This window comes from Calonectris borealis, chromosome 4 (assembly GCF_964195595.1).
Source record: "Calonectris borealis chromosome 4, bCalBor7.hap1.2, whole genome shotgun sequence".
In the NCBI taxonomy this organism is placed as follows: domain Eukaryota; kingdom Metazoa; phylum Chordata; class Aves; order Procellariiformes; family Procellariidae; genus Calonectris; species Calonectris borealis.
Window position 1 is genome coordinate 26350022 of NC_134315.1, and position 23693 is coordinate 26373714.

The 23693-nt window shown below is 37.4% G+C and overlaps 1 protein-coding gene across 3 annotated transcripts in view; it reads left to right on the forward strand.

Moving 5' to 3' along the window:
* FAM114A1 (family with sequence similarity 114 member A1) overlaps window positions 1-23693 on the forward strand; it is a 36979-nt gene that overhangs the window by 547 nt on the left and 12739 nt on the right. For 2 of the 3 annotated variants that reach the window (XM_075148914.1, XM_075148915.1), the window contains exons 2-8: window positions 2137-2486; window positions 4614-4701; window positions 13336-13449; window positions 13607-13713; window positions 15454-15588; window positions 17387-17539; window positions 19798-19921. In XM_075148914.1, coding sequence (XP_075005015.1) covers window positions 2145-2486; window positions 4614-4701; window positions 13336-13449; window positions 13607-13713; window positions 15454-15588; window positions 17387-17539; window positions 19798-19921 — 1063 coding nt within the window. In that variant the 5' untranslated portion in view covers window positions 2137-2144. The remainder of the gene's footprint in view (window positions 1-2136; window positions 2487-4613; window positions 4702-13335; window positions 13450-13606; window positions 13714-15453; window positions 15589-17386; window positions 17540-19797; window positions 19922-23693) is intronic. The other variant, XM_075148916.1, reaches the window with a different exon arrangement.

The following is a 23693-nucleotide window of genomic DNA, read 5'->3' on the forward strand; positions in this document are numbered from 1 at the left end:
CCGCCGGCCCCTGAGGGGCGGCCGGTCCCGCCGCCCGTTGGCCGCTGCCCGCCTCAGGGCGTCTGGTCGCTGCGAGCGGGGTGCTCGCCTGCCGCCCGGTCCGGAGCTGGCCTTGGCATCTCCCTCATGAACTGTCTGTAGAGAGTAATGCCCTTTGGGCGGAGTTGTCCGAGTGATTTAGATCAGTATAGTCTCACGGATGACACATTGAATGACGCCTTACCCCGGGGTCAAGCACGGCTTATGGTTTCTGACCGACGTGGTAGTTCGCTGTTACGTGCTTTACTCCCATGAGGAAGGTTTAGCAGACAACTGCAGGGACCTTGGCCTGAGTGGGCCCCAAAGATGACCCAGTCCTGCAAAAATTCATGTGCATGTCTATGGGTGATGCTTTACAAATTGTACTGGTGTTGGGCATTTTTTTATTCAGATCTAATCCCCATGCAAAATTATGATGCACGTATGTATAGATATTACGGGTTTTAGAAGAGGATCCTCATATCTGATGGTGGAATTTGGTTTACAAATACAAAAATTTTCTTAAGGTGATGTAGCCCATCACACAGTGATGTTAAATCAATGGCGATATTTACCTACACTAAAGCATTTTATAGTATTTGCTATATTTGTAATGGCAAACTGCAAATACTTGTGGCAGATGTCAAGATTCTGACTGGTAAATGCATGTTTTCTAATTAAGTTATAGTGTAAAGTATATATACTTAGTATACTGAAGTAATTTAAGTGCTTATTTATTTATGTTTCTTGTTCACTGATCCCAATACTACTCTTGGAACTGTTCAAACAGCTGATCTACATTCAAGTGAGGTAAACAGGCTGCTAAAGCCACAAATGTACATGATTCTATAGACTTTAATAAAATATACTAATTTAAATACATGTTTCTTAGGCAGGCTTCTTCTAAATCCCAGTTACATTTTGCTTTTTGCCTTTTTTTTCTTCTGCTCTTCAGTCTTTTTAGAACCTCGATCCTTCCTAACACATACAAAGCTTTGAACCATATTTAATTAATATGGGAGTCAATGAAAAGGTGACATCTACAGAGAGGACTCTGTGAGTTTATTTTATGCCATGCAACTCTGCATATAGTCAAGAGCTTGCAATTACAACTCTCTGTCAAGGGTTGTCTTCTGAGTAGAGTGCCAGGCATACTGTTGTTGCCAACGAGTAAGTGGTAGTAACCACTCTACAGTAGTCCTTTTGGACTCTGCTAAGTGCCACTCCTTAATCATCTGCAGAGCTCGCTCAATAGCCATTTCTTTCTCTTCCTGGATCCTCAGCCTGATGACTGCGCAGTGGTGGAAAATACTTAGAAAAATAAAGTTGCATTGGAAGATAAGGAGTAAATAAGAGAAAAAGCATTCGTAACTTACAAAAAAAAATCAGTAACTGTACCGCATGCAAGCTTACCTTGGCTTCAGAATTAAAGTTTAATCACACAGTTTAATTCCAGAACTGATATCTGGACTTCTAGGAACAGGTGAGAGATGTGGCACTCCCCAAACAGTAAGCCTTTGAGAAAAGTGGTGCAGAAACGGTGTGAGCAGTGAATGCTTCCTGTCTATGAAATGGCTGCAGGGACCATGGTCTGTCATGTTCTCAAATTATCCCCCTTCTCCAACACATAAATGTCACCACAGTTTTAGTCGCACTGTGTTTGTCATCCTCCTCTCCATCAGTCAGCAGGCTATCGGAGCCTGCATGTGTGGAAATGATGAGAAGGAGAGCAAGAGCTGCTTGGCTATTGCAGCTCAGATTATCCTGTTCTTCGGTGGTCTTTCATACACATCTAATAGGGAACATAGGAATTAAGCTGTTATATTTGACTTCCCTAGACAAATGAACATTCTTTCTCCCTCACCAAACTGTATTTTGGAAAACAGTAATGCTGCTCTTCGTACTTGAGTGCTATCCTGCAAGGTGAATAGAGTATTCAGAGTATCATCATGATATCAGTGCTGGCATGATGCATGTGCCACAGGGCTCCATGCTTCAGGAGGCCTTACATCAAGGTTGTCTTGTTTTTCAGCAATAGCTTATGGTAAACACTGCATGTTTTATAGTCATTCAAATGTTTCTGGAACCTAAAAGCCTTAATTTATTTTCTATATTCAGAATTGAAAATGTCTGAAGACATACGTGATGGCATCCCATCTGAAGAAAAACTTGAAGTAATGGAAGTGCCCAGCAATGAGGTATTGCCTCACAAGTCAGTATCACACCCCGTGGAAGCTGAGATCTTGCATGAGTCCTCACATGATGGACATGGACAGGCCACTCAGAGTGCCAGTAAAGGACAGGAAGGAGACATATTTATTAACGAAAACCCTTTGACTGAAAAAATAATTGAAAGCCTGCCTTCCAATGGAGAGGCGACTGAAGACATGCCCACTGAGTGCAATGAGACCGTAAGCCTTGATGCAGAACCTGAATCTGAAGAAATACTGCATGAACAAAGCAGTCCGGTAAGTAATACTTTCTTTTCCATAAAAGCCCTCCCCTCCCTGCTTTGTAAAGACAGAATTTTGTACAATGTACATACTGTTTTTCACAAAAGCCTAGGGAGTTATATACAGAGAACCTGCATGGGAATAAAATAAGCTAAATTGTAACACCAAGCTTTTGGAAACCAGGAACAGCTGAATTTCTCTTTGCCAGTATGATATTAATTTGGTCTTTCTAGCCTTGTTGCAATAAAACTATACCAGAGCCTAAATCTTATTAAGAATCTAGTCCATTTTGAATAGATATAAAACTACCATGGTTTTGTTATCTGGCTTTCTGTACAAATCTGCTCCATTCAGTTCACAGAATGAACCTAGAAGAGGACAGAATTGAAGCTGCATATGCAGCACACTGAATCTTGGACTTGCTAATTTTCAAGTCATTGACTTTACAAAAACAGTGTATGTTTCACAAGGCTTGGTGAAACAGCCAGTAGTTTTGATTTATTCTAGGCCAGTAGTGTTTGATTTGTGATCCACAGACCTTTGGGAGTCCTATGAGTAATTGCAAGAAGTTAATAAAAGAAAACTAAGAAAAACAGGGCTTTTTTACGGTCTACACAGCATCCAAATCCAATACATGTGACATAGCTGAAGATGTTCTCACCTCCACTGAAAAATTTTCAGGCATCCACAAATTGGAAAAGGTTAAAACACATTGTTTCTTCCCTCCACCAGTGAGAAGGACCTACCTAGAAGAGGTGACAGGGGATCTGTACACTGCACAATGCAGAACTATCTTGGGATACTTCAGTTTTTGGTTTTGAGTTGATTGTGTAGGGATGATATGCTACTGGAAATTTTCTTGACAACAGTTTCTTAATATGATTTAAATACGGAATACTGATCATCACTTAATAAACACATTAATGTAAAAGGTGGGCAGCACCTCCTCTGGCTGTGTTTTTATTGAACTCAGTTGTTAGGAGTTCCCTGTGCACATCTACTGGGTTACACCTCTGAGGAGACTCAGGCAGAGAAGTCTAACTCTGGCTCCCAGTAGAATTCAGGAAGGAGATGGGTTCCTGCCTCTCCCTAACAGTAGCCGTAATAAACTTGTATGGCTTTATAGGATCGGGTGCCTGAAGAAGTATTAGGACACCTGTAAAGACATCTCTGGAGTTTTAGGTGCCTTCAGGAATAGGTGATCTGAACTAAGCTTCCCATTCTGCTTTCTTGTGTACAGAAGCTTGAACTCCACATAATCTAGCACTGGTTGTGAGTGTTTAGGATCCCATTAAGAATCTGTTGCACTTTTAGGAATGAAAAGACCATTAAAAATCTGGCCTTAGTGACCAAACTGTGAACATAAAGGCAATATAAATCAGTCATTATAATAAAACTAGAGAAGGGCATGTCTGCCCAGGGATACTTTATGTGAAATTTAGTTTAGTATGACACCAATCCATATGGAGCTCTTGTTTCACATTGGAGAGGTGGTCCTGTGTTCACTGCACAAATGTGTGCACCGGTATTAGCACCTTCCCAACCAGATGTTGCAATTCTTCAGCTAGAAGTTACATTCTGCAGTAGAGCCTGCAGAAGCCATTATGGAGCCTTTCAGTCAAAGTCTGCAAGGTTAATTTAACCCACTACAGAAGACTGTTCGAATTAGCCTTCTGACTTGGTATTGAAACAGCCAAATGATGAGTTTCACAGACATAGAGTGAGGTTGATGACCTTGATTTCCTCCTGGGGGAGAAAAGGTGAGAACAGTAACAACCCTGCAGTGCCATAAGAATGCGACCTTTCATGCGAGGACTACTTTTCGTGCAAAAGTTTAAGCATCTGCCAGAGGAGCTGGTGGTAAAGCTTTTGTCAGTCACCATTCTGGGCTATTTCTCTGTATGTTCTGTCTCTTGAAAATCATTCTTCAGAAGGCATCACAATGATTAGTAAAGCCAAGTATTATATTACAAAGTGCCTATTTTCAGATTGTATACCCTTGTAAGTAGTGGCACAACCATTTTTACTCGTATCATCATGTATTACATGCTGGGTGTTGTTGCCTGACATGTTCTTTGTGTTTCTTCCTGCCTTTGGATAACATAAATTTCAGACAGTGGAGTAATACTTTTGTTCTTATAGGCCACAGACTCCTCATCTAAAGCAAGTAGGTGGGGAGCTTGGGGTACCTGGGGGAAGTCTCTCCTGTCATCAGCTTCTGCCACAGTGGGTAAGTGTTCAATCAGTAAAGTACGTGGAAATAAATCATAATTTTAATGTGTCATTAGATACAGTAATGTTGTATCTTAAAGATTCATAGTCAGTTTTGTCCTAATATGCTTGGCAAGCACAATTTTTTTTTAATAATAAGAAGGACCTTCCTAAACTGTCAAAGCATATAAGTATTTTTTCAGGTCAGATTATGGGCAAGGTAGTAGGCTTTTTTGTAACATTAGTGAATTACCTCATTGGGCTTCTTCACAGAAGGGATACATAATCTGATACAATTACTATCAGCCAAAGGCTGATGGTTTTTGAAGTCAAAGCACTCCAACCCAGATTCATGCACATGCATGTTTGTGGTTTATACAGCATGACTTCTGTCTATACAATATGAATTCACTTCTTGTAAATCATTCCAGCTTTCATTGATACCCAGTGAAACTGTTAAGCTACCACACCAGACTTCAGAGAGTAGAACAACATATTGAAACATGGACCCTGTATTCCCTCTCCCTATACTCTTATTTCTGATAGTATGTCAATACAAAACGTCCTTGTGAAGACTTTAGGTAAAACTTAATCGAAACACATCGAAAACTCACAGACAAAAAGCGAAGCATGCAAATACCTAGTTATCAGTGGAAAATCATTTCCCACAAAACAGCTACTAAGCTGTTAACTAATCAGTTCTCATAAAGGATCCACAAAATACCTTCAAAAGATGAACCTAGGAGTTAAAATTAATTGCTAGTTACTAAAAATAACAGACTCAACAGAGATGTTGGTTTTATGATCCCATATAAGGCTAAATAATTCTCCTCCTTATCTTCCTCTGTTCCGTGGGCAATAAATTATTTCTGTCTGTTTCCCAGAGAAGGAGGGAACTTCTCCTATCCTCTCTTTTTTTTCAGTAACACCCACACTCAAGAGTTCGTAACCACCTTTTCTTTCAGACAGTCCAACCAATTAACATACCTAATTAAACTCAGAATGGATTTCTAAATTGACATAAGTGAAGGTTGCTGCTGAAAGGAGCAGGCCTGCCCTGCCCCAGCAATGTATTTCTTCCTCCTCTTATGCTAACAGTAGCCTTCACGTAGTGATGTGGAGAGCTGGTTTATGGGACTGATTTTGAAAAGTACAAATGAAGTAAGAGCTGGATCTTCAGCTGGATCAGTAAATTCCATAATCTGTCTCACCATTTGATCACCCAAATGCTACTGAATGGGAAGTGATGGGAACACGCAGAACATGCCGATGGGCACGAGGGCAGCTTAACTAGCTGTGGAAATGCGTAAGTGTTCTCAACTTGTATTTAACTTTAAAGTTTAACGCTTCTCTTTCAGACTTGAAGAAGGGCCTCTGTGCGAAAACTTTTTTCCCAACACTATTAGTAGGTCTAATAAAGGGTACTGCTTTCACAGACTTCCACGAGCCTTGCCTCTCTTACATTCTCAGACCATCATAACAACAGCATTCTGAAAAGAATTTGGCTTAGCGTAAATAACTAAAGAAGAAAATTTATATGCATAAAAGTAATTTGATCAGTTGATCAGTTGGAATTGTAATGCATTCTGTAATGCAAAATGAATTCTTCAGTTCATTTTTGTAGTTGCAGCTGTGGGTTTCTTGGAACAGAGCTCTTTCAGGTCAGTTTTTGCCTGTAAGATAGCTGTATTTATATTCTGTTTAGCTCCTGCAATAAACAGTATTCTATCAGATGACATTCTAATGTTGTTTGTGGGTAACAAGATTATTTGTTACCAGTTACTGTTCTTGCAGGCTTGCAGTGGCAATCTCACTCACAGTCTTCTATTGCTTAGAAATCTCGGCATCATTGAGCAATCAGTTTAGTGTCACAAAGCGTATACATTTTCTGTGGGGCAGTATGGCCATAGATATTTTCTTGCCCAACTGACGTAACCTTGCCTGAGAATGATTGGAAAAAGTTTGGGAGAGAAACAAGAATGTGTGTTGTATCCCTTCTTACTGTCTAATAAGTAAACAAGACATACGTTTTTACAGCTGTTTGTTGCTTTTGTCTATAAAACCTGCTGCTAGCATTGTATCTCTGTGAATTTCCATGGACTTTTAAATTATGTGATCTCATTTTTATATAGGCCATATAACATCTTGGTTCATATACATTAAAAATTCATGCTTAATTGATACTGGCTTCTTAACATACCATCTGACTGTATCAGCATCATAACTATCTTCACAGAGTGTAAATAGGCGAACAAGTTTGTTGTCTAGGCAGCCTGACTTGATAAGTTTGTGTGATGTTGTCTATTTTCAATAGGCATATCATCACCATGTATATATATTTTTAGAATTATTATTATTTAAAAATGAGCACAGTTGGAACAGGTCAAGTTGCTTAGGCAAAGGAGCATCCACATGCAGAAAAGGAAAAAACATTTTAAAATAACTTTAATTTTACATGAGAATGGTTGCACTGTGTCAAACTGAAGACCCATCTACTATCTACTTTCTGGCAGTGACCAAGAGCAACTGGGAAAGAGCTTAAAACCAGATGTATGTAAAGTAGCACTTTCCCTGTTTTCTCTTCCCATTTCCTGGAATCTACAACTTAGACTTTCTGACCCTGGAGTCAGGATAGGGTTGAGTCCCCGTATTACTATCTATTAATTTTGGATCTAACTTTTCTCTGTGAATTATTAAGTAAAATAGACTTTGAATTAAGCAGAAATCAAATGTACATTCTTCCATGTTCACTGAACCCAAGGTAACTTGGAAGACCACATAGATAATCTTAGATTTGTTCCAGGAAATCAATGCAGCAGGTAATAGTTTATATTCCTGATATACAGGGCTTATTTCCTAGTTGTTTGTTATGGAAATTCATGCTTGATCCTGTGAAGTATTTACTGTCTGTCAGTGTCATAGACAGGATGTGGAACTGTGTATACCATATATCTGTTTCAGTATGATAATTCCTAGCAAGAGATAGAGAGAGGAAAAAAAAATTAAAGCTATTGGGAGTTTCTATAAGCTTTCTTCTTATTATTAAATATTTATTATTCCCTTTCAAGTTACTCCATGTAATATCTGAGCAGTCCAACTAACACTTCATCTCCTATTCTACATCAGAAAATAAGTTTGCCATGATCCAGTCCATTTTAATGTTGCTTATTCTTTCAGTGCAGCAAATGGTATAAGTAAAACTGCTCTCTTGGAATTAGACTTATCAGCAACACCTTCGGTATGTGATTTTTCTATTGCTGTGTCATTACCTTTGTATGACACAGCTGCTTGTCTGGCTTTTAACAGATAGTATCATAGAACAGCCCAGGTTGGAAGGGACCTCGAAAGATCATCTAGTGGGAAAGGGCGCCTAGATGAGATTATCTAGCACCTTGTCCAGTCACATCTTGAAAACCTCCAGCAATGGGGACTTTTCTACATCCCTGGGAAGGTTGTTCCAGTGAATGATCGTTCTTCCTGTAAAAAATTTCTTTCTTACATTCCTTTCTCTTTAAGACTGAGCTGAAATGGTTGTTCCAAGGATCTCAGTTTCATTATCCTTCAAATCCTGATTTAGAGCTCCCAAACAGATTAGCATTTTTACTGCATGGCTATAATTTGTTTAGCATAGCTGATTTTAGTTTCTAATAATAAGGTAGTTTCCATACAATTTGCATCTTATCTCTCTTTAACTAACTGTGCACATATAGCCAGTGATTGTTTTGGCAACGGTTTTTTGTATTCTAAAGAAAACGTGTGTTGTCTTTGAACTGAATCTGACATTATTTGGATCAAGGTCCGCGCCACAAGGCAGATGTGATACTCTACACCACAGAATCTGTAATGCGTTTGGATTAGTAGCAGTCACTGCCTGAACCATGCTTAGTGTCTGACACTAGATGTCACAGTAAGAAAGTTATTGAATCTGCCTCATTAATGAGGTGAAGAGTTTTCCTTTTTTTCTGAAAGGTGCAAGAAGTTTGGTTTCCCCCCCTTGTGGAACCACAGTGGAGTAGATCCACTGAAATAGTTGCTGGGATGATGAGATGGGAGAAGTACGCTCACGGTGATCTGGAGACACAACTTACTGTACTTATTGTCACCATTTTACCCTCTTTCTTTTAAATTGTATTTTTTAGTAAATCAATAATTACACCATCCAGTGTTTTAGTAACAGTGTTGGTAAAACTCTGCTCTAACAATGACATTGCAGCGAAGCCAATCTAATGGCTATCAGCCACTGAAATGTGCAGTCCTGCACCTCTCTTTTCCTTGCATATTTCTTCCTCCTCCCTGTGCCAGCACTCATGCTCCTCTGAGCTCCCGGTAATCCAGTTCAGGAAGCTAAACTGACATAAGAATAATTCTAGAGGAAAGAAGAATCCATTTTCTGCCTCTTCAGTTTCTTGAACCAACTCACTGAGATAAGTGCCAGGGCAAGGAGTAGGGACAAATATGGAACATGGAAGGAGCAGAACCTCCCATACCAGCACAGAGAAGCCATTAGGTCAGCTTAACTGTAACAGCAAACCTTTTTTCCGAAGGGCGTAAGTGAGGCAAAATATATTCTCAGTCTGTACTTGAAGCTTGTGACTTCCGTTTTTAAAAACAGCTTGTATGCTTGAAAGCTTGCCTGTTCGTTTTTTGTTTTTTTTTTTTTTTTCCCAACGAAGCTATCTGCTAGCTTAATGAAAGTTACTACCTTCTCCTACAAGTCTTGCCTTTCATACGCTGTATTGTTTTGTATGGATGAGTTATGGCATTCATAAGGTGCTTAAGTGCAGCTCAACAAGCTGCATTTCCAAGCAAAGTCTGTTCTCTGCCATGCTGTATGCATGCGCTTCCCTCCATGTAAGTTTGGGGGTTTTTACCTCTAGTGCCATTGGTAAGACTAACATCTGTCAAAACTTCTTACAAAACAAAAGTAATAAAAAATAGAACCCAGCTATTTAATTTACATGGTCTCTGAAATTCATACTATAAGGCTGCTTAATGCATTTCTCTCATGCATTGCTTGTAATTAATATTCTGCTATCTTGATTATTTTGCGCTTGTGTGTATTCCTCATCTAGTTCTTCATCTAGTAGAATGGCACACGGAAATATCAGATGCCCATAATAATGAAATATGCTGAAATATGCCCATAATGCTGAAGTATGCGGCAAACCTTTTCTTATCACTCAGTATGACAGAATGAAATGTCACTTGTGATGTCACTGTGTTTGTGAGCTTGGATATTATTACACATAGGTATGTGTAATAATTTGCATTGCATAGCTTAAATTGAAGTCTGTGTGGAACAGAAATGCAAATGCTCCAGATAATGTGAAACTGAAGTATTGAAATGATGTGAATATCTTTTCTATTCTCTACAGATATTATTTCCCTGTTGTGAAATAAAGAATGACATTAAAAAAAAACAAAGGCTGGATGTTATGTTTATACCTTATGTAGTCATGAAAAGGACAGTTAATCTCTTCAGAAGACCTTTTTTTTTTCCACTGCATAAATTCAGCTGATGAAGGGAAAACAGTTGCAAGACGAACAATATTCTGCTGAAATTGCCAGCCAATAAAAAAAAAGAAATCACGTAGGCAAGAAAAACAAAAGCAACAACACAGGGGGAAAAAGCATACTTTCTTCAAAAAGTAAGCCATTAACAATACCCATTGCATAGCTCTTCTGTCTGCTGTTACAGATGAGTAAATGGAAAACATGTCGGAGGTGTTCCTAAGTTTACAGTATCAGCTCAGTTGCATTACCACACCCAGCGTAACAAAACCAGTGCACCTTTATCTCTAAAATGTAGGCTCATCTCCCATAACCTCCTTTATTTTTGTGCCTTTTGAAATTACAAGTAATCATTTTCATTTCCAAAGCAACATGTGCTTCTGCCATATTTGTGCATGTGGTGTGTGTATTTAACAGTGCTGACTTGCTTCAGCTGTGGTTTTGTTGTTGTAGTCAAACATACATGCCATACAGCTTAGTTCAGCAAAACCACTCCTAGCTGACCTGAAATACTTTCTTATCATTCTAGTGCATGTAACCACAGCCCTGAAAATGCTGCCTTTTGTAAGTCTGTAAATATCAGTACAGGAACTGTGTGCCTCCTTTTCTTGGAAGTATAAGCTTGTCTGCAAAACTATGAGAACCAAATTATAAAACATATAAAAAAAAAATGTTTAGATACAGAAAAAAACTGGAAAATTAACCTGAAAATCCATAACCCTTTCACACATGGTTAAAGGGAAATTTTTGCTTGATGTTCGTAGTTAATTTTTTATAGAATTATAGGACAATAATATTTTGTTAGCAAGTCAAGTCCTTAAGAAAAATTAAGTCAATGGGAAGAATAAAACTCTTTTGCTCATTTTAAAAGTTGTGAGCAGGAGAAATGGAAAGGAATGTGACATGGAGTATCTATTCCATTAGTTTAAAAGAACAATTAATAGTTATTTAAGTGAGTCCCGGGAATTTAGAGAGTAAATAAATGTCTCCAGAATTTATTCATGCTAATATTTTCATTGAACCAATCAAAATATGCAAGAGATTGGGATTAGACAAAGTAGTACACCACTCTCCAGTATCTGCATTGGAACAGATTTTGCAAAGGGCAAGAAGTTATCCAGCAATGACTTAAATCATTGTGGTGCATAACTTAGTATGTCCTGTACAGTTGGACGTACTGCTACATTTTGTAAGACATGAGATAGGTCATACTTTCTTTAGACAGGTAAAAGCATTTACCTGCCTAGTCTCGCTGTTTCAGGGTAAAACATCAGGACCCCATGCAGCTTATGCTCTCATATAGAAAATTACTTGTTTCTGATCACCTGTCCCTTAGGGGACATCTGTTCTTTTTATTTAACTCCAGATACTCCAGTTCTCTTGTATGTGATCTTTCGGTAGTGCTGCTTCACATATGTTGTCTAGAGTATATTTATTATTGAATTCATAGAGCACCTGATGTGCAACCATCTGGAAATCATAGAATCATAAATTTAAGCTTTCCTTCTTCCTACTCCATTTCAAATTGTTTTGCTGTATCTTTCTTTAATCAGATATTCAAAAGCATATTTGTATGACTACACACACACATATATATGTACACGTATATATATATATTTATATTCAGAACACGGCAGAGCATTGGTAAATGATAGGCTATTTTGCTGTAATTAACATAACTCAGAAGGAATGCTTTGAACTTTTCTAATAGAAAGTGCACACAATTGTGGGAAAGTATGGACAACATTTAATGAATCATTATGCTTGACTTTATGCCTTAGATGTTTAGGTATCTGCCTGTATTAATGGCTTCTCTGAAATAATTTATGTATTTACAGTTCAGTGTAAGGTAACAAAGCAAAGTAGTATGAAATTGTCATTAATACTTCTCATAAGTAGTTAGGCAGATAGTTAAAGCACTCTGTATTGTCCTACTGCTAGAAGTGATCAGCTTTATGTGAGATGCAGTAACAGTACTGTGCAAGAAAAAATAAAATAGGGTCACTGAAGCCATTTCATTTTGTGTTGGAAAGAAATATTGCTCGCCTGGTTGGTTGTTTACTTACTGCGTCTCAGCTGATGTGCAGAAACTTCCAGCTAAGGAAGATGTGCTAGCTGGATCATTTGTAAGGAGAGAAGCATATAACAAACATACTTATGGATACATCCAGAAGCAGAACAGGCAGACAATTTGAGGGTAGTCTTTTTTAAGGACAGTGTTTTTCAACTACAGCTCATGCAGATTAGGAAGCTACTGCTGCTTCTTGCTGACTATCAGGCAATCCCACCCTATCCTATAGCAGGATGTTACCAGTCCATGTGATCTGCTGGTGTAAATAAACTTGGTGTAGAAAAGCAGCCACGCAATCCCGTTCTGTCAAAATTATTCAGATAAAAAGACTAATAGCATACATTCTTTACATTAGACCATTTTAATAGAACAGAGAGTTAGGGAGTCACTACGTATGCATCAGATAAAGGTGGTAAAATCTTTGTAGGAGATCAGCTACCGCTGGAACAATAATTCTGTCTGTGTCATCTGACACCAACAGACTTTACAAAGTATATTTAAACAGCAGCTTTGAGGAGAGACACTTTAGAATTTGACTTCAAATGAGCAACTGAGGAGCTTAAATCCTGAAATAACTTTGAGGAGCTGGGTCACTATTCCTAAAATACTTACCTAACATAGCACTTATGCAGCAGAAAGACAAACAGATTCCTTACCTCAGCCCTGCAGTCACCCAGTCCATTAATTGTACGTTAATTGTTCTAGACTTCTGAAAACTAGATGACACCAAACCCTATGGTATTAGGAGGACCATCAGTTTCTGTTTAAACTAATTGTAATGGAATATTTAGCATTTTGAGAAGCAGGGAACTAAACTTATGTATGCCACTGAAACAAGTTTTACATTTCAGATCCAGTGTCATTTGTATTCTATTTCAGCTTTATAATTTCTAGTCAGTTAATATACTGGATATAGCAGAACAAGTGAATTATTAACCTAGAAGAAAATTAAGCAATTGAGGTAAGTTTAATAGCTATTCTGATTGTTATCATTTGTGGAGTATGAGAATACTATGCACTGTTTGTAATAAGTTTTCAAATCATATAATTTAGAATATGATTCCGCTGCAGGTCATGGGATAACAGCAGTGAAGGAAAAAGCAGGAACTACCCTAGGAATTCATAACGCAAGTTCAGCATCTTCAGAAACAGCAGAGCCTCCTGCAGCTGAAATACCAATCATACGTAAGTTCGAGTTTACTGAAATTGGACAAAACTTTGACACTGCCAAATTAGTCCAATTTACAAAATTTTAAGATTTTGATCACAGAATCCAGTTTACTGTGATTTGTGACTTGTAGAGGTGACAGTATGCTGTAACTTGCTTTTTTTCTTTTGTTAGAAGCAGAAGATTCTCTGGACCAAAGCTCTTCTGAGAATATTCCCTCTTCTCCTTCATCTGGATCTCGTGGCATGTTGTCAGCTATCACGAATGCTGTACAGAACACAGTGAGTCATTTTAGTGGGCCTTTCTGCTCTGGTTATTCTTGATCATTTTTAGGTGCAACTTCACTGTAGGTCGCATTTAACAGGTGGAGTTTGTTAAGTTGTAGGTATTTGTAAAAACAGTTCTGTTGTAAGTCTGTTTAGAGTCTCTTCAATGGAAAAATAACGTATCAAATTAAAAAAAAAAGTCAAACACAACTAAGTCCGTTACTACTTTGGCACCAATTTCAGTGAAAAATATGGTCTTCTCCTAAACTATATAGAATTCTGCAAATTCTTGGGAAATCTTTTTTATAGTTGTGGTACCATGATCTAATTTTTTTATAGTTAAGTCCTTCCAGAGAAAGTATGATAAGATTTGTTATCATTTTTGAAGGCAGATAAAATAAGAAAATACTCCATTTGCTTATTTTAAGGCTTTTGCTAAACTCTGTATTGCTAGTCCCTGGCCCTTACCTTCACCTCTCTTGTCTAGTCTCTCATTTCATATTAGCCTTCCCAGAAAGTGGTCTGATTGCAGACTCAGTGAGGCAAATTCTTTTGTCCATGGTTCTCTTATACTGTCCATATATTTTCTTGTGTCCTTTTCTGTTTTTCTGTGTTTCAGCTTTTGCAAAATCCTGTTCCATACTGTTTCCAAATCAATTTTTGTGTCATCTTCTTCCCCAACATTTTTTACACATTTATTACCATAGCAAATGTTTTTCTCTGAGCTTTTCAGTATGGTGTTTCCCTTGAAATTATGGAAGACTTTAAGCATCGGCTAAAAAAGCATGGAAGACTAACTCCCCATTGAGCATGTTTTATGAAGTGGCAATTCTTTTTTAGTGCATATCCTGTTCACTCTGAGTGCCTCATCACTCTAATATCAAAGATTTTGGGAGCAGAGGGAGATTCCTGTAGACTATTCCTAAGACTGTTGTACAGAATCTGGAGCATCGTAAGGCTTGTGAGAGCTGGACACCAGTAAGACCATCTGAGCATCGTATAAGATTTTCAAATAAGAGAAATGCAAACCTAGAGAGGCTACTATACCACAGTGATGAATGTCACTAAACAAAAAGAATAACTTAAGGTCTCAGTAAGTTGCCTGTAATGCTATTTGAGGCTTTGGTAGGGTTTTCCATTATATATCAGGTTACATCATGTGAGTATCTGACAGATGCATAAGCCAGATTGAAATGGAAATCTTTAGCCAGTGAAAATTCTTCTTGAGAGTACGTGAAAAATTGTGAATGAGGGCTAATGCTAATACGAAGACACAGGAATAACAACTGTATTTCGATAGACAGTTCCAGAGTTATCACAAGTGTCAAAATTTTAGAAATCAGTTAGGTAAAGCAGGGTCATCCTGTTCATGATGGACTTTGGCTCCATATTATTCATATCTAAAATATGTTCTCATGGACTAGAAGCCACCTTGGATAAAATTAAATTTATAGATTAAAAATAGATTAAAAATCTATTCATAGATTTTTTATTGGCAACAGGTGTTACATTTCCTTCAGTGTGGGTCTTTTAACTAACTAGAAACATTTGTATAGCTCATTTTTTTCTTTTTGAAAATGTATTCAGAACAAAGTAACATAATTTTATAAATGTATCAATCCTATTGTTAGTTAAAGCATAGAAAATCTAGGGACCTGAATGTTCAAAGACAGTCTTGGCAAAAGCAATACTCTTTACAGTTCATATTAGCATAAAGTGGAAAGAAAATAACCACATTGCATTATTTTTATACAGGGGAAAAGTGTATTATCTGGAGGCTTAGATGCTTTGGAATTTATTGGGAAGACAACCATGAATGTCCTTGCAGAAAGTGATCCTGGATTTAAGAGAACTAAAACACTGATGGCAAGAACAGTTTCTCTATCTCAGGTTGGATTTATTTAAATACAGCTCTGCCAATGCAGTTTCAGATTCTTTTTCCAGAATTTCAGATGCCTCAGGGAGAGGCTTTATTTATTGCAGTAGATATTGGCTAGGCTTATGGGAATACATATTATGCTTTATATTTGCTCCACTTTCTTTTTCTTCACAGAACCACAAAAGATAATGTAGAATCATCTTTTCCACATAACCACATGTACAACAGCTGATTTTAATAAGATAGTATATGTGGTGATATATTATTACATTCTGGAGACAGAAACAAATTGTTGGTGTTTTTGTAACAGCCGTAGATGGGTATCTTCCAGCATAAATATCACTATACTACTTTCCTTGGAAATGAATAATACTGGAATATGACATATGTTTCATTAGGAATTAAAGCTGTGAAAAGTTCTATCTTAACGTCCATCTAACCTAATGGTACCCTTACACAGTCGTGACTCATGTATTTAAAAGTTCAGAGACATGATAAAAACAGAACAGAAGTATAAGTGCTGTCAGTACAAAATTACTTTAGCTCTCCAGACACTGAGAGGAGGGAGGCTGTGGAAATCAACAGACATTGAAAAAAACAGTAATTTTACTACATGTTTACTTCCTTGTAGAGAGGAGTAAGGTATTTTTCTTTTAATGAGATGTTTCATCTTTGGTGGTGGTCATTGTAAATGTGAACAGAGTGATACTGTTGTAGTAGGCCATAGAGCAAGTAACTCTTGTTAAGACCCTCAGGGTTAAAATGAGCTTTTGAGAATACCTTCCTAAACAATATGCATGAATTCACACATAAAATCTGAGGCAGAAAGTGACATAAATCAGTTCTCCTGGGTCACATAACACAGTGCTTCCTTTTCAGTGATTTGTACATAAAACTGTGTGAGTGATTTTTGAACGGTGGAGATGATTGAAAAAGCTGCCATCATAAGTCTTTTGTAACAAATGAATAACTGAAGACAATATCATAGAAATTTTGAATGATGGAATAGTGTAAGTGGCGAGAGTTCACCTGTATTCAGAGGCTTATATGTGACTTAAGACGGAGTTCAGATATATTTACCAGCTTTACTGTAGCAAATTCATACGAGAGGCCATTCCTTCCTGGAAACAGGAGGAAGGAATAGAAGATCCTATTCTATACACTATTCTATTCTTCTTATACGCTAATGGAAGTGTATAAGAAGATCACTCCAAAATATCCCCAAGTATATGGAGTATAGTTCTGCCCCACCTTTGGTAAAAGTCATACCTTATTAGGCCAATCTCTTTTGTCAGTCCTGCTGTCACATAAAACTGACTTTAGTATCTGCTAAAAATATTTATGTAGGTGCATTGTTTATGCAAGTAAGTAGGCAGGTCCTGAAAATAATATTCTTCCCATTTTGTGGCCTGTAGAATGGATTGCATGACTCTTTAAGGCTGTGTATGAAATAGTCCTTTTTACTTTTCTTTCATTCTAGTTGGTGGCTAAATTTCTTATACGGTATCTGTAGTTGACATTGCTTTTGAGAACATAAGCAAGATTATTTGTTTGTTCATTGTTTTTTAAAAAAGATGGTTAGCAAATGCCATTGGGAAAACCACGCTTAGAATACTACTTAAATATTTTATTAGAGAAGTTTATCAAAAAAAGAATTTAGATATTTCAGCTCTAAAATTTCAGCTCTGCAGGTGTGATATAGTCCCAGATTTTTACTACTTCCTAGACAAGCAGAAGCAGAAAGTAATAAAATCTGTCATACCTACAGCACTACCTATAAAACAACAGGAATAATGTATATTTTTGCAGCTGTTGCGAGAAGCTAAAGAAAAAGAGAAACAGAGGCGGGCCCAGCAAGTTACAGTTGAAAGAACAGCACATTATGGACTACTTTTTGATGAGTTTCAGGGTTTGTCTCATCTTGAAGCTCTGGAAATCCTGTCGAATGAAAGTGAAGCCCAGGTACAGTATGCAGACAGTATAAACCAAACTGGTTGGTAAAAAAACTTCACTCTGCAGGTGCATGTGAAATGAACAGTAAGTTTTTCATCAACTTCAGAGAAAGCTGGATTGGTCCCATGGGCCAGTCCTTGGCTTCAGGAAATCAATCTCAGGTAAATCAATACAGGTAAAATTTAACTCCCAAGCTTAACTCAAATCAAACAACTTCACAACTGAAAGTTATTTTTGTTAGGACCATATATAGTGTGTATTTTTCAGCTTGTGACACTATGCAGATGTCTTTTCAGAATTTGCAAGGAGGTTGATGTCTTTTGGTTTTGTATCAGGCACTGATACTTACACTCAGGAATTCCAGACCTACTACACCTAGAGGCTAGTGAATTAAAATGAATTCCGGATTACTTATTCAATTCCTAAGTCTTCTTTGTTGTATTAGTTTTTACACTTACATAAAACTACCTGAAGATATCATTATTGGAAGTATACAAATGCTATATGTCTCTGAAGAACATGCTAAAGTTACTAAGGCCTATATGATAAATATGTTTTTGAATTTCAGCTGTCAGTAGATCTCTGACAGTAGATTAATAGAACTTTTGTAGATTCCCAGCAGTGGCATTTTGTACTGAAACAGTTTTCTGAATAAATTTCTTAAAATACATGTTTTCTTCTTTTTTTTTTTTAGTAGTTAGCACTCCTTGCCCTCTGGGCTATTTTTAATAAAAAATAACCAACTTTTTTTTTTAATGTTTTATTTGCTGTCACAAATAAAAGAAGCTTGTTTTAATGACAACTAGGTACATAATGTCCATGTTTGGGGTTTTGCAATTATGTCTAAATGCAAAATTATAAATTCAAATCCTACATGTGAGGTTCAAGGGCCTGCTTTTGCAAAAAAAAAAAAATAAAAAAAAAAGAAACCCACAAAACAGGAAAGAGATAAATAGAAAACAAGTTCAGGTTAATTGCATGCATCAAGACTATTTTTCTTTTACTGTTAAATACCAGAGGGTAAGGAAGACTTGTGCAGGTTTTTACCATGAGGTTTCTGATGTACTTCATGTTATGTCCTAGATAACCCCTGGTTCATCTCTCCAACAGGATTGAATGCAACTGTCTGGGTCAACAAGACCAGTTCCCTGATACGTATTCCAAAAGACTCATAGGACATATTCCGATTACCATACACACAGGCACAAAATACTCACTTACAGTGCTGTAAGCTTGAGACCTCTACTAACAGCCCAAAAGCCACACTCTGATGGGCCACAGGAGGAGCGCAAGGGAGACTGAAGGCATTGCTAATGTCCTATGTCATTCTAACAGCAGGGATTTAAAAATATTTTAAAGCTTTTATTTTAATGTTTCCATTAAAAAAAGGTCCCAGTTAATCCTATGAAATGGACAACGCTATAGAGAGGGCCAAAAAGCCTTAGGTGGTCCTTCATAGCCTGAGTTGGGTCTCCCAACTTTATCTTGCGCTTAACCCTGAGCATATGAGCTGGACACATCACGGGGGAACATCAGAAAATAATGTCTTTCTCCAGTCTCTCATGGAGCCAGTCTGCACGGCTGTCTAGCAAGCTTAAAAGAAAAAAAAAACTTGAAACAAACTTAAAAGTGAAATTTTGTATCAAAGGAGGAGAAGGCATTTCTCTTGGTTTCCATAGGCAGAGAGTGCAATCGTGGGATTAACACCGTCTAACTGTAGTGCAAACAAACAGTGATCCAAAGAATCTGTTTCCATCCCTCTTAGGCATGCCACCCTATTAGATATGCAGGGACTTGCAGATACCTGCAACATGCAAAGACCTGTCAATACATTCTTCAGAACAGGTAGACTGGTAGACTGTCAATAATTTTGGTTGCATTTTGAAGGAGGGGAAACAGGCTTCTTTTTCCAACTCTTCCCATGCGTGCTCAGACTAAGCATGAATTCTGCCTGTGCTCTTTTTGTCTTCATCCAGGCAATCCCAAAATGCTTATTACAGTTTGCAATTAAACTATAGATTTATAATTCAAAACTGATGTTCTGGGAGAAAGTAGACACCTGATGATCTTGCAAGGCTGATTTTTGTGATACTCAAAAAATTTTGTTCATGAGAAATAAAAATGTGTCTATGTAGGAAGGTTAGAGACAAGATTTGAGCATAATGGAAGTTGCCATTTCTTAGCCTAATTTGGTATCAGGCTCCAAATTAGCAATCTAAGAAATGCTGTGTTTTGGTTAGGAATGCTTACTGTCCTTTCTTTTACAGATTCAGTCCTATTTAGCAACACTTGATGGAGAGCAGTTGGAGACTGTGAAAAATGATTTAATTGCTATAAAAGAGATTTTTGTTCCAAAGGAATCGGGTGATGAACTGGTGCAGGCACAGAAAGGTAATTAGAAATACAGAGACTTAACCATATGAATAATTGTTACTTCTGTATACAGTAATTTAAAAATTACAATCCAAACTATAATTTCTGATATCCTAATACTCTTCATAAGGTGGTCACTAAAATTGATACTCTAAAAGTTCTGGAAGCTGATCAATGCTTAATTTTGAATTTATATTGTAATTGAAGTGTGAGATATAGAGAATATAATGTAAGGAAGTTTTATATTACTTTGCTATATCATCAGTGAAAGCAAAACAAAAATAAGAAGGGATATTAATAACCTTTTGGATAACTGAGGTTTTCTTACAGAATCTGTTTATGAAATTGTGTAATCTGAAAGTTTTGGAGTGTTTAGCAATGCTTTTCTGTTTAGCAACTTCATCCTCGCTTTGCACCCTCCCTTGCTAGATAGGGAAAAGATTAGAGTGCTATAAAGAGACTTAAGAACCCTGAACTTTTGGAAGGAAAGTCACTTTGAAACATAGTGGCAAAGCTGCTTTCTAGGTATTGCTTGGCAAGAAGTGGCACGTGGAGTGTGAGAAAGGCGTTAAAGTGGCAGAAGCATGTCGTAACTATGACATAGTGCACAGCATTGAAGAGAATGGGACCAGCATGACAGTCCATAGATCAGCTCACAAAAGTTAAAATAAAATGGGTGGGTGCTTTGGTTAGGGGCAAAATAGGTGTCTTAAACAGGTCAGGAATTTTGGCATTTCCCAGAACAGGCTGAGAACAGAAGGATAAGAAGTTAGCTTAAAGCCACTATAGCTCATGTCTCCAGGCCTATGAGATTCATATCAAACCTCTTCTAGCTAATAGAAATAATCCCCTTGACCTGACTGAAGACTGGCTTATGCCATTGAACACCATATTGTTGTGTTTCAGAAACACAGAAACATAAAAAGGTATTTCTCCCACATTCTTGATCTTCTCAGGGGTGCTTTGCCCGTAAGACCTACATTTTGCAAGATGGTGAGGTATGATTTCTCTCACCTTCAGAAAAGTTAGAAAAACTCTGTTAACATCCACATGTTCTACCTGGAAAGTCTTTTCCATTCAGACTGCTCTTTCTAGCAGTGCTTACTCAGTATGCCTGATGTCTCTCACAGGGAGTTTATTGTTTCTTCTCAGGGGGGACAGCGAGTGTTCAGTGTGAAGTCTTAGTATGGTAGAGTTTTGTGCTGTTTTTTTTTCCCTTTTTACTCTTTAAAACCCCACATTCCTCTGTGGGGTTGTAAGAAATAGAAGTCAAGAAAGTGCATTACCTGCTTAAGAGTGAGGATTCATGAGATGTCTGTTGTTCCTTAATTTCTGTGGGAAATAGTTTCTTGCTTTGAAACCAGCCCCCAGGAAGAGCTCTGTTTCTGCACGAAGTGGTGTTTTCTCTGCTGGTCAGAAGTTCTGTTTTTTCAGTGAAGCACAGCTGCTGATTATGCCCCTTGAAACATTAACTGGCCTTTTAAATAGGCTGGGACCAAGGCAATGAGCACCTTAAAAAAAAAAAGACCAAATCAGAGTGTGCTGCAGGCTTTCCCCTGCAAAAGCAAACCAGTCAGCAGTGAAACATATCCTCCTCTCTGTGACAGCGGAAATAATAAGCACACACATGTTCTCTCCACCTAACAGCTGAATGGGCGTTACTTCAGGCTGCAGTTCAAAATGACTCACATCCTTTAGTACGATCAGGCTCAAGATTTATTAGTATTTGAACTACAGATAAACTTCATTTATTAGTACTAAGTTGGATAAATTTTAGTTCCACTGGAGGACACCAAAAGAATGGAAAGGTTAATCACTTCTCGAAGTAGCTTTCTGTTAGGGCTGAGCCTACAATTCTGCGGTCAGGCTCCTAACCTGGGACATGTGGCCTTTACTTCTTTCTTCAGCTTCTCACCCATAATCCGTAATACATGCAACACTGCATTGATAGTGCTCTTAACACTGTATAGTGCTTTGATAGTGCGTAACACTGTATAGACACGTCCCTTCTAGACAGTGTCCTAAGCTAGGTACCTTTCCCAGTCACAAAAATGTGTTATCTTCATTAAAGTCTTGTCAGAATGCACGAAGGCTCCTTATGATCCTCCTTATGAGTCAGAGAAAACAGACCTTTTCCTGAATTTCTTAATGCACAGGATGTTAAGTGTTTTTATTAAGTGCATTTATGCAGCAAAGGCATAAAACCTTGTAAAACTTAAAGAATTCCATTAATAGGCCTTTACATGACAATTGTCTGCCATTTTTAGATAAAAACAATATCCAGCACCTTTCCATGTAATGTTGTATGTGATTTGCATGTCCATTTCCCCTCATGGAGCACAGTTCTATTGAACAGTTTAATGTTTCATTGATACTTTTGGCAATCTTTACATAATTTAAGTTGGATTCCAGTGACTCGCTATTGACTACGCTTAGTATTCATATTTTACAAATAAGTTTAGCTTTCTGGGGGGCATCAATATGTATGCTTCTGGGAGCACACTTGATCTTTTAGGGTCTAGGTTTGAATTGTATGGGCTTCGGTTTTTTTTAGACTGGAATTGTTTATCTGAAATGACTTGTTGCAACCTGAAGCATATTTCTGTGGCATAATTAATATTTATGCTAAGAAAATGGTCTGTGTTTAACGTTACCAGAAATTTTAAACATCATTTGGCATCCAGCATAGATAAAAGACAGTAAAGTTTAACAACAGGTTGGCTGATGAGGATTAAATGCAGCTCATGTCTTGCTGTGAAGAGAAGGCTTCATTCTAGTTTGTATTCTTAGCTCAAGCTAGTTAATACAATTAAGGTCCTGTTAAGCACATTAATAGGTTTTACACTTATAAAGTCAAGTTAGTAAGCCATATGCTCCTTTAATAGCATATTTTTTATACAGAATTATATATTTTCACTTAAGCTAGTTAATCTAGCAACAGGTAGCAGCTATGTTAAATTCTGTGGAGGAATTTTGAGTTTTAATCCTGCTTGCTAAACAGTTCAAAACTACAACTAACTTGCCTTCAGCAGGATTTTGATTTATACTTCCTAAATGAGTAAAACTTTTTTCCTTTATGTAAGGAAGACACCCCGCTGCAAAAGACAGAGATTAACTAATGGTGTTTGAAAATGTTAAATCTTTTCTAGCCACTGAACAGTATTTGAAAACAAGTTAATCACCACTTACTGCTAATTTACCACTTTCTTGTCATCAAAATCATGTTATTTATATGGTGTCATTTGTCAGTGCTATATATATTCAGCAAAAAAAAAAAGGCTAGCTGGGAGGAAAACCAGTACTTTGCATTCAAGTGTTTGAAAAGGGTGGCCATTTGTTTTATGTAAACTCTCAGGATACCTTCTTATCCTAGACTCTCAGGATCTCATTCAGAGATGTTAGTGCTGCTTTTAGTTTCTGCTGTAAACATTTTCAGTCCTACGCAAGGAGAAATTGCTGCAGTGATCTTTGGAGGACTGTTTTAGGAAAGGCTTTGTTCTTGGCAACTTTGAAACTGGAATCGTAGCTTTTTTGTGTCTTTGCTTAACAGTCAGATAGATAGGTGCAAAATCAATATGAAAAGAAAGAAAAGGAAAAGATATTTTCTGACACAAGTAGGAGAAGGCCAAATGCATACCCTTCTCTCTAATGTTTCCTCTCACTTTGATTATGCAACTCTTTCATGTATTTTTCACTGGAGCTTCTTTTCCTTTCAGTTCTTTATGAAATAATGAGAGGACAATATCTGAAAAAGTAGCTTTACCTACATTTTGAAAGCCATTAACACCAA